The sequence below is a fragment of the Xyrauchen texanus genome, chromosome 35, assembly GCF_025860055.1.
Source record: "Xyrauchen texanus isolate HMW12.3.18 chromosome 35, RBS_HiC_50CHRs, whole genome shotgun sequence".
In the NCBI taxonomy this organism is placed as follows: Eukaryota; Metazoa; Chordata; class Actinopteri; order Cypriniformes; family Catostomidae; genus Xyrauchen; species Xyrauchen texanus.
In genome coordinates this window covers 39,589,777-39,609,687 of record NC_068310.1, presented here as the reverse complement: position 1 = coordinate 39,609,687, position 19,911 = coordinate 39,589,777, and the positions used below count along the sequence as shown (strand labels likewise).

At 37.3% G+C, this 19,911-nt stretch overlaps 2 protein-coding genes and 2 long non-coding RNA genes across 5 annotated transcripts; all 4 read left to right on the top strand.

The window, feature by feature from the left end:
• The first annotated feature begins 44 nt into the window (after nucleotides 1-44).
• LOC127628635 (E3 ubiquitin-protein ligase TRIM39-like) lies at nucleotides 45-2,137 on the top strand. 2 transcript variants are annotated; one of them, XM_052105407.1, is made up of 5 exons: nucleotides 45-252; nucleotides 363-593; nucleotides 714-736; nucleotides 809-927; nucleotides 1,015-2,137. In XM_052105407.1, the coding sequence occupies exons 2-5, from the start codon at nucleotides 486-488 to the stop codon at nucleotides 1,548-1,550; spliced, it is 786 nt and encodes a 261-aa protein (XP_051961367.1). In that variant the 5' UTR covers nucleotides 45-252; nucleotides 363-485; the 3' UTR covers nucleotides 1,551-2,137. The 2 variants fall into 2 exon arrangements, with proteins under 2 accessions (XP_051961367.1, XP_051961368.1); XM_052105408.1 differs by lacking the exon at nucleotides 45-252 and having other exon boundaries at nucleotides 265-593.
• A 3,109-nt stretch (nucleotides 2,138-5,246) lies between these two features.
• Nucleotides 5,247-6,088, top strand: LOC127628642 (uncharacterized). The gene is made up of 3 exons (XR_007968688.1): nucleotides 5,247-5,399; nucleotides 5,559-5,656; nucleotides 5,960-6,088. It is a non-coding gene; the product is annotated as an uncharacterized LOC127628642 (long non-coding RNA).
• Nucleotides 6,089-9,305: 3,217 nt separating this feature from the next.
• On the top strand, nucleotides 9,306-9,894 carry LOC127628644 (uncharacterized). Its single transcript, XR_007968690.1, has 3 exons — nucleotides 9,306-9,327; nucleotides 9,520-9,719; nucleotides 9,832-9,894. It is a non-coding gene; the product is annotated as an uncharacterized LOC127628644 (long non-coding RNA).
• A 7,213-nt stretch (nucleotides 9,895-17,107) lies between these two features.
• Nucleotides 17,108-19,457, top strand: LOC127628633 (E3 ubiquitin-protein ligase TRIM39-like). Its single transcript, XM_052105406.1, has 6 exons — nucleotides 17,108-17,509; nucleotides 17,698-17,793; nucleotides 17,904-18,134; nucleotides 18,255-18,277; nucleotides 18,353-18,471; nucleotides 18,559-19,457. Exons 1-6 carry the CDS (start codon nucleotides 17,108-17,110, stop codon nucleotides 19,092-19,094), a joined length of 1,407 nt encoding a protein of 468 aa, XP_051961366.1. The 3' UTR covers nucleotides 19,095-19,457.
• The last annotated feature ends 454 nt before the right edge of the window (nucleotides 19,458-19,911 follow it).

Below are 19,911 nucleotides of genomic sequence, written 5' to 3'. Positions count from 1 at the left end.
AACAGCACAACTTGCAGCATACTTTATGATTGCATATATGAACAAATAATTACAGACAGTAAATGAAGATTATTCTGGTCAAACTCATAATGATCTAAAAGCAGAACAGGGCTGGAAAGTAAGAACTCTTTATATTAACATGTCCATTTCTTTCAGGAGAAACTCAAAACTGCACTAAAACCCTTACAGGAGAAACTGAGAATATTTGAGGAGTTTAAACAGAATTTGGATCAAACTGCAGAACATATTAAGGTTTGAATTAAACTGTGTAATTAAAGAGTGTGAAACATCCCATTTTTGGAAGTGTATATTGATATACAGTTTGACCATCAGATCTTTCTCTGAAATGTCTTTTGTTTCAGTTTCAGGCTCGACACACAGAGAGGAAGATTAATGAGGAGTTTGAGAAACTTCACCAGTTTCTACATGATGAAGAGGCCGCCAGAATAAGAGCACTGAGAGAGGAAGAGGAGCAGAAGAGTCAGATGATGAAGGAGAAGATTGAGAAGATGAACAGACAGATTTCATCTCTTTCACACACAATCAGAGTCATAGAGGAGCAGATGACAGCTGAATATCTTTCATTCCTACAGGTGGAAACAATGAACATTTATACAACTTCAATATTCATTATACTGGAGACAAATGTCAGTTTCAAACATTAAAAGCAAATTCAGTTTGGATGAATAATCTGTGTTTCTTTCTTTTTACAGAACTTGAAGAGCACAATGGAAAGGTTTGTATTATGTTTCCTGTTTCTCTCTCAGTTCTGAACCCAAATCAACACTGACTCCTGAATGTTTTTCAGAACCCAGTGTACACCAGCAGATCCAGAGAACATTTCAGGAGTTCTGATCAATGTCCCAAAACATCTGAGCAACCTGAAGTTCACTGTGATACAGAAGATGCAGGAAAATGTTCAATACAGTGAGTTGAGAATACAACAATGAATTCATAATGATCATTTGTGTTATTTGATGTGTGTTTGAGTGTGTATCTGTCCTCTCTCTTCAGCTCCAGTGACTTTGGACCCAAACACTGCTGACTGTAAACTCATCGTGTCTGATGATCTGATCAGTGTGAGATTCAGTGAAGAGGAACAGCTGCTTCCTGATAATACTGAGAGATTTGATATGTATAAGTGTGTTTTGGGTTCAGAGGGTTTTAATTCAGGGATTCACTGTTGGGATGTTCAGGTTGGAGACTGTACACGCTGGTTTTTGGGTGTGATGACAGAATCTGCTCAGAGGAAGAAGAACATATTGTCCAGGAGTGGACTCTGGTGTGTTTGGTTTTATGATGGTAAATATGATGCATTCATTTCACCTGATCAAAGATCTCGTGTCTCAGTGAAAGAGAAACTCCAGAGAATCAGAGTTCAGCTGGACTGTGACAGAGGAAAACTGTCATTCTCTGATCCTCTCACTAACACACACATACACACTTTCACACACACGTTTACTGAGAGAATATTTCCATTGTTCGGTGTTGATTGTGACATTTCTCCTCTGATGATCTTACCAGTGAACTCCTCTGAAAAAAAGACTTAAGAATGAAATTACAGATTAAACTTGTATCTACAAAAGTTGAGTTTCTGTAGAAGACAGACTAATCAAACGTGTCTTTGTAGCATCAGCTGTTAATTCATTTATTCTGACATGTTTTAATGCTTTTTAATGATGCTGGCTAAGATGTGAATTCATATGGGAGATCAGTGATTTACTGAACATCTTAATAATGTGATCTCGGGTTGTTATTGATCATTATACGATAGAACAGTTGAGCTGGACTGTGACAGATAACACACACACACACACACACACACACACACATGCACGCACGTTTATTAAGAGAATACTTCTATTGTTCAATGTTGTTCGTGACATTTCTTCTCTATTGATCTTACCAGAGAACTCCTAAAAAAGAAAAAAGAAAGTCTTAAATGAGTCTCTAAAGCACAAAGTCAGAATAAGTTTGTTTTGTCTATTAATTCCTTCACTTGTCTTTTCTGCTGTTAAAATACAAATAATGAAATCACACTTTTATTCATGGTTGAAAAATAAATAATTGTGGTTGAAGAAATGAGAATATCTCATGTGAGTAACGTCATCAATGTAACTTCAGGAGAACATGAACAGAGAAACACAAGCAGAAGCCCACAACATCAGAACATATTTCAGACAACAACAACATATATATATATATATATATATATATTAGCTTTTCTAGAAGTCCAGCTTTAACTCAAAGCGCTTTTACATAGTATAGGGGAATCTCCTCACCACCACCACCACCACCACCACCACCAGTGTGCAGCATCCACCTGGATGATGCGACGGCAGCTCATAGTCGCCAGAACGCCCCACCACACACCACACACCACACACCACACACACACACCACACACCAGCTATTGGTGGAGAGGAGATGGTAGAGTGATGTAGCCAATTCAGGGATGGAGATTATTAGGAGGCCATGATAGATAGGGGCCAATTTGGCTAGGACACCGGGGTTAAACCCCCTACTCTTTACAAGAAAGTGCCCTAGGGATTTTTAATGACCACAGAGAGTCAGGACCTCGTTTTAACATCCCATCCGAAAGACGGTGCTTTTTACAGTATAGTGTCCCGTCACTATACTGGGGCATTAGGACCCACAGAGACCGTAGGGTGAGCACCCCCTGCTGGCCTCCCTAATACCACTTCCAGCAGCAACCATGGTTTTTCCCCAGGAGGTCTCCCATCCATTTACTGGATAAGCTAGGCTCATCCCTGCTTAGCTTTAGTGGGCAACCAAGCAATAGCTGCAGGGTGATATGGCAGCGGGCAATAGTGTCAGAGATACAATTTAAAGTGTTTTCAAGTCACCTGACTTTGTTTTAAATACATAAACAAAACAACAGTTAACAGATAAAAATAAAGTAAAATACATCTATAAAAGCAAACATGTAATTCTTATTACTACAGGATTAAATTTACAGATAATTTTAAAACAAGAGTGAAAAAGTGTTATGTGATACAAGTATATTGCAAATGTCATATGCAAACAAATCTGCAGAAATTAATATTTTAATGGAGAATCCTACAAAAATATGCCCAGATCACATTTTACCCCAAAGTCAACAGAAAACTTAAAATAAGCAATTCTATTTTGCACAAAGAAACTGAAACTTATTTGGACATTAAGAACTTTTTTTTATTTATATATTTTTTGCATTTTGACATTAATTTCATGACCATTAAGCACATTCTCCCTTCAAACTCTCATTATCAAAATGCATCCGGATGTTTATTTTGTTTATTTTTTGTTTTTTAATTAAAGGCCTTTTTATTACAGTAATGAGAAATTGGGGGGAAATGTGCTTAATTGTTTTGAAGATTATATCACAATGAAAAAACAAAAAAAAACATAACTTTCTACCATTTTCATTACATAAAATTTTAAATCCAGTGATGCATGAGACAATCACATCAACTACTATCAAAACTAACTAACCGTGATGTCAGCTGTTCGGTGCAACCTGTAGATTAATTGTGATGTATTGAATCGTGACATACATGTTGCATTGTGAGGTAGTTTGTGAAACCCAAGTATAACACTCTATTGGCGATGAAAGCATTATCAAATTAGCAAAAACATTTCATAAACACGCAAAGGGAGGAATGCGTGTAAGTTTATGAATGATTAGGGCTGAGTATTGATTCAGATTTCCAGATACGATTCAATTCCGATCCACAAGCTCTCGATTCGACTGCATTCAAATTTCGATTCATATGAACATATTTCAGTTATAATGTCCATTTCAGCTTCCATATAAAATATATTCTCTCCAAGCTAATGCTGGAAATTACAGTTGAAGTCAGAAGTTTACATACACCTTAGACAAAACTGACATTTTCTTTGGCTTAATTTTTGCCAAGACAGACTTCAAGGGTGAACAAATACTCTTGGGAGTGAGGAATAAATGAGCAAAAGATGTTTGGTGCACTAGGCAGTTCTTGTGATCTGTATAATGAGAGAGAGACATAAATATAATATTGATGTTTTAATATTGTTTACAGAAAATTTTACCCAGAAAAGCTACAGAAACCAACATTTTACTTTGATTACCTTTAGAGAAGTCATTTTCAACTTCAACTTCACCAGGAAAAAGGATGTTCTTCAGTCTAATGAAGCACTTTATTACATTTTGGTTGGATATCGCACATTTTGTCATACAAAAAAATAAAGATAACTTACATTCTTCTTTTTTTGACTTCTACTGGAGAATCCTCTGTCCCAAGGTCTGTGTGTTCAACATCATCTGGTCACTTCAACCGTGCTTCATTGTAATTATCTACAAAAAAAAGGACCGTCCCATACAGTCAATTGTTTTGCACAGGCAACATTTCAGATTAATCAATTTGACAGAACTCTGACATAACGTGAAATTATACAGTATGTCTTTACGATATATCAAGGTAAGATATTATTCTACATGTGTGGGACATGACATGTTTACGGATGAATACACAGATATATCACTTGATTAGCTCAACATAAACAGATAAGATTGCATTGTGAATATTCTAGCACGGTGTGCATCCTTCTCCAGATTCTTCCTAATTTTTAATCACCTTGACGACTTCTATTTTGTTAGGTGGACACATACAGTACATTCATATGTACATTATATTAAACTTTGTTTAATGATTGTCCTCTCATGTTGGTCCTGTTATTAGAAGTCCAATTACTGTCCATACCAAAGTGAATTTTCATTGAGCCCAAAAACTGAAAGATATACATAAAAAAAAAAAAAATATCACTAAACTGTTTTGTTTTAAGACACTGATCCTTATGAATCATAATTATAATCACAATAATGTCTGGAGTACTACATAGATGCATACTAAAACATAAATACATTTCTGCACTTGTTATTTTGAAATCATTCTGCATTATCAGAACCTGCTAAAAATAAGATAAAACAATAAAACACTGTAAATTATAACAATTACATCACTGGAAATGTGAGATAAAGTTACTTATGGTCAGTGTTGGGTGCAACAGATTACATATGAATAATAAAATCGATTACTGTTTCATTATGATTACATTATATATTACACCGCAATAAATTAGTGGCTAATTAATTTGTTTAGTAGGCCTTGTGTGATAGCGTTAAAACACTGAAAGTGATCTCGTGACTACAGAAATATCAACTTACAAGAAGACACCAGGATAATGTCGCAGTGCAGTGTCGTCATAGAAACATCGCTCATCTCGCAGCACTCATGGAAGAAAAAAGAGGCACTCAGACGCACAAGCCTGTGTAGTTTCGATCCACATTCGGCGGGAACAGCAGTTTAAATTTAAACAACCAACGGTCTAGATGTAGAAAAGAAAGTCCCGCCTTAAAGGTAAGAGATCCAATCACATTTTACATTCAGACATCGCCTGTCAGTCAACTCGTAAACAATATAAAAAAGGATGAACACAACATTATGACTGCACCAGAGCCATATAAGAGAGAGTTGCGACAACTCCATTGACTCCAATGGAACGTTTTTTTTTTACAGCAATGGCGGCTCGTGGAGCCTCTCAATAGTTCCCGGAAGTAGCAGCAAACACCGTAGAGATGCATCAGAACAAACCGTTTGCGACGCACTTTTAAAAGGTGAGACGTTTAAAGAATAATATTATCTTATTCTGTATATTATCAGTACATCTAAATAAAAATAACTTGTAAATTAAAACCTTATAGTTGAGTATTACTCATTAAATTAGGAGATAAGGGATGTTATCGGATAACTAACAGATTAGGCAAGGATTGGAGCTGGATAAAGTTAGTAACGAACACCCTATTAATTGTAAAATCTTTGCAAATACCTCACACATTTTTTTGTTGTTGTAATTTTTATTTATATTTAGATTGCTCCTGCTGACTTGAGCCAACAATTTCTTTCTCCTCTCATGTCAGTGGGGAAGCCATACATTCGCACACCTTTCTCTGAGCGATTGGAGCATCCCCATGCAGCACAGCAAACCATGGTGAAGACTATGCAATGACAACATGAAAGAAAGGACACATACAAAATGCTTGGCATGCTATTTAATTTATTAGAAATGTATTCATGAATTGCTGTAAATAGTTATTGCATTTATTTGAATAAAAATACAAAAAAAAAAAGTAATATCGTAATATATTATTACAATTTAAAATAACTGTTTTCTATTTTAATGTATTTTAAAATGTAATTTACTCCTGTGATGCCAAGCTGAATTTTCAGCCTCATTACTTTTGAACGGCAGTTTATATACGAGTATGCTTAAGTTGTTTTAAAGCTGAATATATTGTGTATATGAATAAGTATTGTAAGAATTATACATTAGATATATAATATTTATAATACATAAATAATTATATTACTATATATAGAATTGTAAGAATTGTAAACAATAAGCTTCATTTCACTAAATTGTACATTTGCGTAACTGCTGCTAATAGTTAATAGTTCATTGACCCATTGTGCAGTGCGAGCTGGAAATCACCTGTCACCAGCCTGTCTCTGTACTATCTGAAAAGTCATAAATATGACATTAGTTACCAAGAGATTAGTGAAAACAATGAACATGAGGTAACATAAAAAGGCAACAGAAACCCTAGCCTGAAATAAGTTGAGGCAAATAACGGTAAGCGAACACTAATCCTCAAATATTAGCTGATTTGATCTTTAAAAAACAACATCGCTGTAACAACATACTCATGCTACTCACGCCATGAAACTATGGAATTACGATTGTGTCAATAATAATGAATGTAACTTTATAAAACTGAACGTAACTTTTTCAGAAACTATCAAAAATATTCCATTAAAAGAAGAAAAACACAATTAAAATGAAAGAAATGAACTCAGTCGCACGAATTTAACAGGCTCTTCAAATATGCTTCATTTTTTGTTAATGTTTTTGAAAGATTCGTTTTCGCAAATCGTGGATTCTGAATACATTGCCACAGATTTCGCTTACGCTTCGCAGTTTTTCGTTTGCTGTTTTGAGACAAACCTCTCGTGGGGGTGGGCTTAACAGTGATCTACTCTGATTGGATAGTGAGCTTTTGATGGACAGGTGCTCTCTGACCCGGATGTACAGACGTCACTCAGTGGCGCGCATATTGGAAAGCTCTCGCGGTGATTTGTAGTTATGCAATACGTCGTGCTTTGTTGTATTACTTACTAACAATATGTAAATAATATTTGACCTATAATTATATAATTTAATATTATATGAGACCTTCGATCGTCTAATAATCGTCTTCGATCAGTCTGTAAAAATGAGCTCTCAGGAGAGACACGGAGCGGCATCATCTTCCTCCTCCTCTTGTTTTTTATTTATTTATTTTTTATTATTTTTTTTTAATGCAAAGAACAGGAACATACAAAAGAGAAAGCATACGTACATCACATAATATCAACCAAAACAATAAAGAAGACAAAAATAAATAGAAAAAATAAAAAAGATAATAATAATAATATTGTTATATTGTATATTGTATCGTTGTGGCACTGTACTGTATCTCTGCTATATGTTGAGAAAGTGTTAATGACATTTTCTAAAGACAAAATCGTTTATTTGACAAGACTGCAAATTATGATTATCATATATTGATGATTTTCATCACATTAAAGGGATTGTACATTAAAAAAAGGCTAAATGAAAATCATCATTTATTTACCCTCATGCCTCATTACTTATGTAACATTTGTTTGAACTATTTGCTTAAAGTGTAAAAAAAAACTTAAAAGTGTTAAGTTGGCAGTACGAGGCTGTGCCATATTGTGAATATAGTCACGGCTGAAGTCACACTTCATGTCATGCCTAACAATATGCAATATATTTCTAAATGTATCATGCCATACTGCTTAATTAATACTCAGGACCTCATATACATTACCACAATACCACAGTATATATTAATACTTTTTTATTTTTATAGAAATGGAGCCTCAATTTAGGAGGAGAGCTGAGGGAGTCTGAATATGTGTGACTCTTCTATGGCCCTAAAGGTGAAGGAGAAGAACGAAAAGAGACCTTGATCTTGGGCTCTGTCTCCAGAAAAGTTCATGGATTCTGCAAGGAGAGCTGTACTGCGCCAAGGTGAAGACCCAGTGAGTTGGCAGGCAATAGGGTGTGTTGCTCTTGAAAGTAGCTGTTGGCGTGTTAAGCCCGAGTTCAGTATAATGCCTTTTGCCGAACTCGCTCTTTTCCCATCACATATCATCTCGGAAAGGCATTTCAATATTTGTATAAAATATGACTGTTTAATAATAAAATGTTTATCGATTAGGGGTAGGTGTAGGGAGGGCTTTATTGTCCATTTAATAATTTTAATAGATATAGTTATTTACACTTGTTACACTTGTTACAATACATGTTATTATTGCATATACTGCATTTATTGCTTTATTAGCTAAGTGTGGAAAGCCTGCGCTATCTTCAAATAATCCAGCTGAATCGAAGTGGACAACTGGAGTAGTCGTCAGTAGAGAGTTTAAAATGAGCAAGAGTGGTTGTAGTAAACGCGAAAAAGAGAAAAAGATGAGAGGGAGGCGTCTTTATTAAGACATGTGCCATCTATTCACATGTTCTTCAAATGGAGCCAGGAGGAGAATCGGAGTGAAGAATTTAAAGAAGATGACGAGTAAGCTAACCAGGGTCCAGAGGAGGCTGAGGCTTGTGTTAGCAGTGCAGCACAATCTGAGGCTGAGGATAGCTGTAGCAGCAGAAGCACACAGTGGATTAATCAGGTGTTTGACCCAGCGTTGTGGGGGGCAATCAACGAAGATGCTCGCGCTGTCCTTATCGATCGTGGACCTGCTGTCTTTCATAACAGTAGGAGCAAATATCCAGCCTCAACCCGTGATGGGGGTTTGGGCAGTAAGGTGCGCTCACTCACTAATGATCTGCTGTGTTGTCAACTCCCAAATGGGAAAAAAGTTTCCTGAGACTGGATCACATATTCACCTTCCACGTGTAATATTTTTTGCTTTGCCTGTATGCTTTTTTCTACAAAGAAAAATACATTTGTTGGTGTTTTTTTCTGACAGGAAACACCCCAAACGTGTGCGTGAGCATGAGAAAAGCACAGAGCACAGTAATTCCAGGTTAGCATTGCTTCAGGCTCATCTGTCAGTGGAATCGCTAAACTATTGCACCTTTTGGAGGGAGAGAGGAGTCTTTCTAAGGGCAAGAGAGCCCCTGAGGGGAGAGGAGGGGAGAGACAGACAGAGAGCTTCTGAGAGACAGAGCTGAGGAGGAGAGAGACAGACAGGAAGGAAACATTAACAGGTGTGTGTTCTCTTACTGGATTGACTGTTTACATACATAAATTACTCCCAATAGTAGTTTTGATACATGGATATAGGGACAGTCTATAGAGCCTACAAACAACTTCTCAAATTACATTAGTAAATGCTATGCTTGCTGTTTACGACTTTTGGGCTTTTATATATAACATATTATAACTTACTGTGTCAACAGCAACAGAACAGCACATAATAAGTCAGCTCGAACATTTAAAAGAAGAGGTGGCTGTGATCAAACAGCTTTTATTGTCTTTGACAAATCGCAGCTCTCCAGCTGCAGTCCTATCAGAGGGCATCCGTTTGCAACTGAGCAACATGAAGGACCTCGGAAGAGTCGAAAATAGGCTTAAGGAGGAGGCCTGCTACAGTGAAATGGTATATTTCGTTTCTTCAAATACCATATTCTGTAATCACAAGTTTATTACATTTTCCATTACAGTTTGTTTCTGTCTTATGAGTACATTAATACATTATTACCTCTATTTAGGCAAAGTATCTGGCAACAGTTGGGGGTCCCAACCCATCTGCCAGCACAAGACGCATCCTTGTGCACATGCTAACTACCCCACTTGCTCAACAATTGTGCTGACGGCTCTGGCCAGAAGTTGGCCTTTGTGGATATGCTGGTCTGCAGAGCAGTCATAGGTACATTATGTAATGTACATGTGTGATAAGACCATAGAAGGGGAACAAAATCAAAAATTAGATTTGAATTGTAAAGGCCAAATTACAGATTATTTTTGGCTTTGGCTCAACCAGGTTAGACCTTTTTTACAGCTGATATTTGTTTAGTCTTGACCAAAACTATTACGGTACTACTACTGAACTAAAAGTTAGCCGACATTTTATAACCAGAGGTTGCATTAACGGAAAAGTGTCTGTCATTTAATGAATTTTAAAAACACTGACAGATAATTAAAAATGTTTTCCGTCATTTTGACAGAAAATAAAATCTGATTTCAGTTTTGAAATCTTTGTTAACCTGCACTTTATGTGCAAAACAAAATATACAACTGGAAAGTGATATCTAAATTATGGCCTAATAATAATGAAGAACGAAGCATGAATAACATACTATATTATGCTCGTCAGTACATTGTTCTGCGCACACCACGAGTGAAAGGGAGGCATGTGAGACCTGATGTGAAATGAAATTATCCGCTTCAGATAAACGCTTTTTAAAAAATTCTGTTGATAATCATTTTTTAAGTAACATTAACATAGAAATTTAGGCATATCCTTTGTAGAATTTTTTTTACGCAAAAAGTAAATAAAATGTTTAGAAGTTTCATGGGAATCAATATTAACGGACTAGTTGACTATTATTTAAAATGCTGACTTGCAGCACTAGTCGACTAGTTTGAGTTCCTCAAAAGATTCTTGGTGACGTGTGGAACTTCCTGAAGTGGAAATGCCCTAAAAAAATTTTTTTACACTTACTTTTCAATTATTGTTTTCTTACTCACTTAAATGCTGTGACAAAAAGTAACTGGGCCACAGCATCCGAAGTGGAAGCTACGGTTAAAATGTGGCTTGGCAATTCTAGAGACAGGGATGGGGGAAGGAGCAGAAGGACCAGAAGGTAAATGGCAGAGATCCACTGGTGCCCCTGAGAGGATTGATTTTTTACTTAATGTTTTCTAATGTGGTTCTATGTGGTTATTGTTCTGTTTTATAAAATGTATTTTACTTATTTAATCCGTGATCAATTTTGTACTCAATTTTATATATTTTCTTTCTTTTTTATAGTTTTTTTCCTGGCAGTATTTGAAATATATGACTCTTAGTTTATAAATACTACTTTCAACAAGTGCAATTATTCTGTATATGCTGTGGTACTCTGCAGGTACAAAGTAATACCAAACTAATTGTATTATTTGTTAAGAACCCACTGAGCACACCCACAGGGCATACTGTGTCCCAGATACCATATCCACAGTTTGCCCACACAACCTGTGGGCACACCCAGCTGCACTTTGGGATTAGGGTTAAGCAGAGTAGCTCCCCAGTGGTGCCCATTGTGAGCCCGCAACATGCCCACACTTTGAACCCGCAGTGGGAGAACCCAGACCCAGCCCAAAGTGTGGGCATACCGTGGGCATGTTATTGGCCCACAATGGGCCCCACTCTTCTTAGTGTTGGCAGCCCACACTCATCCCACACTTTTGGGCTCATAGTGTGGGGTCCACACGTGCCCCGCATTTCATGCCGGTACCAGGGCCCACAATGGGCTGCCCACTTCGGGCCCACATTTTCTGCCTGCAGTGGCCCCACACAGGCCCCAAATAGGCATGTTTACTTCATCCAGGCTGAGATCTACAAGATGCAGGCAGAGCTACGAGGTGAGACGGTGGCGTCATTAGGCTGGAACGACAGGTAGAGCTGTTTATCATCTGTTTAACAATGGTGGGAGAAGCCATGCCCCTTAATGATAGGCCCATGTGATGTAGTGTAGATCGAAAAGAGGAGTGGTTAATTACCACTGGTGTGACTTGGACACCTCTCCTCTCCAGGTTACCTTAAAGGATCTGCCTGTGAGGCATGATTCAAAACATCCAAGTGCAATTCCTGTGATGCCCAGATCAGAAAGTGTGGACAGGAGAATCTTTCCATCACCCTGACCGCAACGCACCTTTTGTGGTAGAAATAGAGGCATCTAACACTGGTATTGGCGCCATCCTCTATCAACGCCAAGGTAATCCTCCTAAACTTTTTCCATGTGCTTAATACTCACGCAAACTTTCCTCTGCTGAACAGAATTATGATGGGGCAATCATGAACTGCTAGCCATGAAAGCAGTATTTGGAGAATGGTGACACTGGCTGGAGGGGGCCAGACATCCATTTCTGGTATTAATGGATCATCACAACCTGGAATACCTACGCTCAGCCAAAAGACTAAATCCCAAACAGGGCAGATGTTGAAGACACTGTTCTTCACTCGATTTAACTTCTCAATTACTTATCTAAAGCTAATTACTTAAAGAAGCTAATCAGAGATTGCATCTGCTCTGTGCAGCCTGCCTCTCTGGACTCACTGCAGTTTGCATACCACAACATCCGCTCCACTGATGATGCCACTGCATCTAAACTGCACACTGCTCTCTCCCACCTGGAAAAAGGAACACATACTGTGTGTGATAACGCTGTTTGTAGACTACAGCTCAGCATTCAACACCACAGTGCCCTCCAAGCTTGATGTGAAACTCCGGGCTCTGGGCTTAAACTGCTTGCTGTGCAGCTGGATCCTGGACTTCCTGTCAAACAGACGGCAGGTGGTTAGAATGGGCAGCAACATCTCCTCATCACTGACCCTCAACACTGGAGCCCCACAGGGCTGTGTTCTCAGCCCACTCCTGTATTCCCTGTACACACATGATTGTGTGGCAACACATAGCTCCAATGCCATCATTAAGTTTGCTGATGATACGACAGTGGTAGGTCTGAACACTGACAATGATGAAACATCCTACAGAGAGGAGGTGCACACTCTCGACACACTGGTGTCAGGAGTACAATTTCTACCTCAACGTCAGTAAGACCAAGGAGCTTGTAGCACATCACTGAGGAACTCACATGGTCTGTCCACACTGAGACCATTGTGAAGAAGGCTCACCAGTGCCTCTTCTTCCTGAGATGGCTGAAGAAGTTTGGAAGGAACCACCACATCCTCACATGGTTCTACACCAGTACTGTAGAGAGCATCCTGACTGGCTGCCCACAACCACAAAGCCCTGCAAAGGGTGGTGCTGAACTTCCAGACACATCATCGGAGATGAGCTTCCTCGCTCCAGGACATATATACAAGGTGGTGGGTGAAAAAAGCTTGGAGGATCATCAGAGACTCCAGCCACCCGAGCCATGGACTGCTCTCACTGTTACCATCAGGCAGGCGGTATCGCAGCATCAGGACCCGCACCAGCTGACTACATGACAGCTTCTTCCCCAAGCAATCAGACTTTTGAACTCTTGATCTCTCACGATCAATATACATCAGAACTGCACTTTATTAATCTTATTATCTCACACTGGACTGTCATAATTATATTAATTATATTACTTTACTGTATATTCTATTTTTATTGTATGTGTATTCTATATTGTGTGTATTGTTTACTGTACATTGTATATTATTATTGTGTTGTGTAATTATGTGTATATTAGATATGTAAATTGTGTTGTGTAAATATATTTTTTATTGTAATTGGTATATGTCTCGTCACTGTCATGACTGCTATGTTGTGTAAGGGGGAAAGGGGATAAGGTAAAGGAGGAATAGGGAAGCCACCCAACTGGCCCAAGGACGGTATCCAATGGCGTGGCTGAAGGTCTCCTGCGTGTTCTGTCTTTATCGTACGCATTCAGTTTAAGTGATTTAATTCCAATTATATAACTATATTATTCATTTTATGATCCTTGTTTATTTTATCTGACTCCAATTATAAAAGTTACTAAGGATATATTAATGTTCTAATCTTAGTTATTATTATTAAATTTGATTTAACATTGAATCATCGTATTTAACTATATTTTATATTGTACTCGTTCAATCAGATTCCTGTCGCTTAGAGAGTCTCGAGCCGGCCATATACGCAGATCTCACGGTCACAAATACACCAGTATTGGTAATTAAAACAGTAATTGACTAAATACTAATTAGATGGATGCTCATGCTTGCCCTTATATCTACAAGTATTTTGTTTAGTCCCCTTAGATAGTAAACACTTAGAGTAACATTTCTACCCAGAGGTCATGACCACTAAATTTACAAAGGTAGACCAACATACCCAAGTTAAAATAGTTTCATATAATGATCATGCCATAGTTTCCTATGAACACTTAGCTAGAAAATATTACAATAACCAGAGGTTTAAAATTCACCCTATTTAGGCTTGGTCGACACTAAACAGAAATTCCCTCCGTTTATAGTCGGATCTATAAAGTCTCAGTTGGTGTGCCCCATGCTCCACTCAAAACCTGGTCGAAGATTTGTGGAAACATGGATTTAACGTAATCTACTAAAGACAATAGTTTCAGAGTAAATCAGAATAAATTCAAATGTAACAATTTATTTACCAGGTAAAATAATACATTCATCAATTCCAATTAGACAATAATAAGTCAAATTTAGACATTTCGTCTGACTACAGAGAACCATGAACAATGTGCCACATATCCTTAAATACCCAAACCATGAACAAAGGGAATTTTGGGAGTGGTTAGGTTTGGAAGTCCTGGGGACATACCTCATTAACTTACAGGCAGGGATGGGGACAGACCTCCAGAATTATGCAGCATTTGGCAAAGACCTTATAACTTTGTTACCAATAGATTTATAAACATGGGAAAGAGACAATATACCAGTCACACTGAGACATTTTAAATGATACCAAACATTATGCCTAGTCACATTATATGTATACATCAGACATGATATTTTGATGCATGTAGATCTTGGGTGAGTTTGAAGTGATTCTAAGCTGAAGGGGAAGGAGGAGTAGAGGGGGCAGATGTTTGTGAGTTTTTTCGAGAATAGGCCTAAATTGGCCTGAGGTGAGGTAGAGATCAGATGTGAGATTTGTGTTTTATTGTTCTTGCTCAGTAGGAGGTGTTGACTCAGGTGAAAATGTTCTTCTGTGTGAGTTTTTATGACTTGCTTCTTGCAGAGTTATTTGACTTTTATGACATCTTAATGTCAGCCTTACAGTTGCTCGGAACTGCACACAAGACTTTGACCCACTGTTGCACTTGTGTGTATGGTTGTGTGACAATAAAAAGTGATATGATTTGATATGATATCGTATGATATGGCAAACATGAGGGTTAAAATACAACGACAAGGGTAACAAGATAATCAATGAACAGACAGAACTATACAACTCATTCCACACACACACACACATACTCACAAAATGTGTTATTTGTTAGGGTTTTACTGTTAAATGCAGAGTAACAGGTTTCTGCATGGTGTTTGAAGATGCATTATAATGGCAAATAAAACAATTGTGAGCAAATTAGAGTTTACATTTCTTTGAGTTCAACACAAATTCACAGTATCTACAGTTCAACAATAACCTTCTCTGGGGACATTAACTCAGTCCACAAAACCCTTGTGTCTAAACCTGTTTTACTTAAAGATTATCCAACAAAAAGGTAGTCTAGTGGACATAGTTTATTCAGTGCCCTCCACTAATATTGGCACCCTTGGTAAATATGAGCAAAGAAGTCTGTGAAAAACATGTCATTATTGTTTATCCTTTGTTGATCTTTCAATAAAAACATTCAGAAAAATCAAACAATTGTCCTATTTTAAGGTTTCTGCAGAGGAATTCAGGTTTAGATTTTTTATCTGCTGGTATATGATAGACTCCATGATGCCATGTATCCGAACAAGATGTCCAGGACCTCTGATAAAAACATTCCAACAACATTAAAGGTCCACCACCATGTTTAACAGTGGGCATGAGGTACTTTTCCATATGGTAACTTCTCTGTTTGCATCAAACCCATCTCTGGTGCTTGCTGACAAAAAGCTCTATTTTTGTTTAATTTGACCACTGAACCCCGTCCCATTGAAAACTGAAGACATTTGAGTTTGTTGTCGTATGAGAGCAGAGGCTTTTATCCTGAAACTCTCCCAAACAACCAGTTATGATGTAGGTGATGTCTGTTTGTAGTTTTGGAGACTTTCTGACACTAAGACCCATCTAAGTTCTGCAATTCTCCAGCTGTGATCCTTGGACATTCTAAGGCCACTTAAACCATCTTCCTCACCCTGCATGGAGACAATATAGACACACGTCCTCTTCCAGGCCGATTTGTGACATTTCCAGCTGAATGGAACTTCTTAATTATTGCCCAGATGGTAGAAATGGGCATTTTCAATGCTTTAGCTATTTTCATGAAGCCACTTCACATTTTTTATAGCTCAACAACATTTTGCCACACATCAGAATTATATTCTTTGCTCTTACCCATTGTGATGGATGAATTTGGCTTGTCTGTAACCTCATATTTATACCCCTGTGAAACAGGAAGTCATGGCTGAACAATTTCATGCTTCTTGTCACCCAGGTGTTTGAAAAATGTAAAATATGAATAGAAATATACTTCATATATATTTTACTCATAAGTAATTTCTAGGAATGTGGAAATAATTGTCAAATGTGTTTGAGAAAAATATTTAATTATGAGATTTGCTTTTTCAATTATTTTACTTCAATTAAAGTTTAGCTTTTAGTGAACATTTGAAACTTTCTATTAGTCTGTCTTCATTTGCCTGTTACGAACACTGACTTAATGTGCCAGTGTTTGATTTGATTCATTATACTGTAATTGATCTCAAGCTCAGTATTGAAACTGTCCATCTGTGTGTATAGAATGTACATAATGTATGCAATTCACACCACAGATTATATATCTTATTTTTATTTCATTGAAGCAGTGAAGTAAATCCTCTCTCCAGGTCAACAAAACAATTCACACAGTATTTGTTGGTATAGAATAATAAGGTGTTCTTGTGTATAAGCAAACTCCGCCCACTGTCAAAGGTTAAAACTGAGACTGACACACCTGTTTATCAGCATTTCTAGTTCACCTGTCTCTCAGTCGAGTGAAAACACAGAATATTCTGGAGAAGATTATTGATCATTCTGATGCATGTTTTTGGATGTGAAGCTTTTTGATTTGAATCAGAATAATAAGAGTTCAGACCAACAACTGGAGGAAGTGAAACTTTGAAGATTTTTATTTGTAATTTCGAAAATGGCGTCTAAAACTTTTTCTGAGGAGGATTTCTCTTGTCCTGTGTGCTGTGATGTTTTTAAAAATCCTGTTCTTCTGTCCTGTAGTCACAGTGTGTGTGAAGAGTGTATTCAGAAGTTTTGGGAAAGTAAAGGATCGAAAGAATGTCCAATTTGCAGAAGAAGATCATCAAAGGATCATCCTCCAATAAATCTGTCTTTGAAGAACCTGTGTGAGACTTTCTTACAGGAGAGAAGTCAAAGATCTTCATCAGGATGTGAAGCAGTCTGCAGTCTTCATGAAGAGAAACTCAAACTCTTCTGTCTCGATGATCAACAGCCGGTGTGTTTGGTGTGTCGAGATTCCAGAACACACACAAATCACAAATTCTGTCCTGTAGATGAAGCTGTCATCGATAATAAGGTCAGATCAATTATATTCAAAACATTTATCGAAACAGCACAACTTGCAGCATACTTTATGATTGCATATATGAACAAATAATTACAGACAGTAAATGAAGATTATTCTGGTCAAACTCATAATGATCTAAAAGCAGAACAGGGCTGGAAAGTAAGAACTCTTTATATTAACATGTCCATTTCTTTCAGGAGAAACTCAAAACTGCACTAAAACTCTTACAGGAGAAACTGAGAATATTTGAGGAGTTTAAACAGAATTTGGATCAAACTGCAGAACATATTAAGGTTTGAATTAAACTGTGTAATTAAAGAGTGTGAAACATCCCATTTTTGGAAGTGTATATTGATATACAGTTTGACCATCAGATCTTTCTCTGAAATGTCTTTTGTTTCAGTTTCAGGCTCGACACACAGAGAGGAAGATTAATGAGGAGTTTGAGAAACTTCACCAGTTTCTACATGATGAAGAGGCCGCCAGAATAACAGCACTGAGAGAGGAAGAGGAGCAGAAGAGTCAGATGATGGAGGAGAAGATTGAGAAGATGAGCAGACAGATTTCATCTCTTTCACACACAATCAGAGTCATAGAGGAGCAGATGACAGCTGAAGATCTTTCATTCCTACAGGTGGAAACAATGAACATTTATACAACTTCGATATTCATTATACTGGAGACAAATGTCAGTTTCAAACATTCAAAGCAAATTCAGTTTGGATGAATAATCTGTGTTTCTTTCTTTGTACAGAACTTGAAGAGCACAATGGAAAGGTTTGTATTGTGTTTCCTGTTTCTCTCTCGGTTCTGAACCCAAATCAACACGACTGACTCCTGAATGTTTTTCAGAACCCAGTGTACACCAGCAGATCCAGAGAACATTTCAGGAGTTCTGATCAATGTCCCAAAACATCTGAGCAACCTGAAGTTCACTGTGATTCAGAAGATGCAGGAAAATGTTCAATACAGTGAGTTGAGAATACAACAATGAATTCATAATGATCATTTGTGTTATTTGATGTGTGTTTGAGTGTGTATCTGTCCTCTCTCTTCAGCTCCAGTGACTTTGGACCCCAACACTGCTTACTGTAATCTCATCGTGTCTGATGATCTGATCAGTGTGAGATTCAGTGAAGAGAAACAGCTGCTTCCTGATAATACTGAGAGATTTGATATGTCTCCGTGTGTTTTGGGTTCAGAGGGTTTTAATTCAGGGATTCACTGTTGGGATGTTCAGGTTGGAGACTGTACAAGCTGGTTTTTGGGTGTGATGACAGAATCTGCTCAGAGGAAGAAGAAAATATTGTCCAGGAGTGGATTCTGGTGCGTGAGGTTTATTGATGGTAAATATTTTGCATTCATTTCACCTGATCAAACACCTCGTGTCTCAGTGAAAGAGAAACTCCAGAGAATCAGAGTTCAGCTGGACTGTGACAGAGGAAAACTGTCATTCTCTGATCCTCTCACTAACACACACATACACACTTTCACACACACGTTTACTGAGAGAATATTTCCATGGTTCGGTGTTAAATGTAAAATTTCTCCTCTGATGATCTTACCAGTGAACTCCTCTGAAAAAAAGACTTAAGAATGAAATTACAGATTAAACTTGTATCTACAAAAGTTGAGTTTCTGTAGAAGACAGACTAATCAAATGTGTCTTTGTAGCATCAGCTGTTAATTCATTTATTCTGACATGTTTTAAAGCTTTTTAATGATGCTGGCTAAGATGTGAATTCATATGTGAGATCAGTGATTTACTGTACATCTTAATAATGTGATCTCGGGTTGTTATTGATCATTATATGACAGATATTATGAACAATTCAATTCTCAAAATAATCACTATAATACAACTGCTCAACTTACTGTAAAGATGTATATTTAGATGTTTTATCTGTATTATCAGTTATAAATTCACTGACCAACTGGTGTTTTAAAGACCATTTTATAAAACATTATCATCAAGTCATGGAAACTTTTCAAGAGTTTTTAAGAAGTTTAATTTGTGTTTGTAAAATAAAAAGTACCATAAAATGTGTTTTATTGTTTTAACTCCAAACACTCACATTTATAACTTAATCTGATACACTAAAGTAAAATATAGAGTTGAGTTGGACTGTGACAGATAACTAGCACACACGCACACGTTTATTAAGAGAGTATTTCCATTGTTCAGTGTTGATCGCGACATTAAGGTGAATAATTTCACAGTGTTACAAACACATAATATGTGTGCGCGCGAGTGTGTGTTTATGTGTGTGCGTGTTGATAACAGGTAAGTAACACACTGAAAAGTAGTTTTCTACTGCAGTAGAGCGAAAGGTGAGTCCAATGCTGTGTCTGAAATCACCCACTCGTTCACTCTTTCCTATATAGTGAATGGCTGTGAGTGCACTATATTT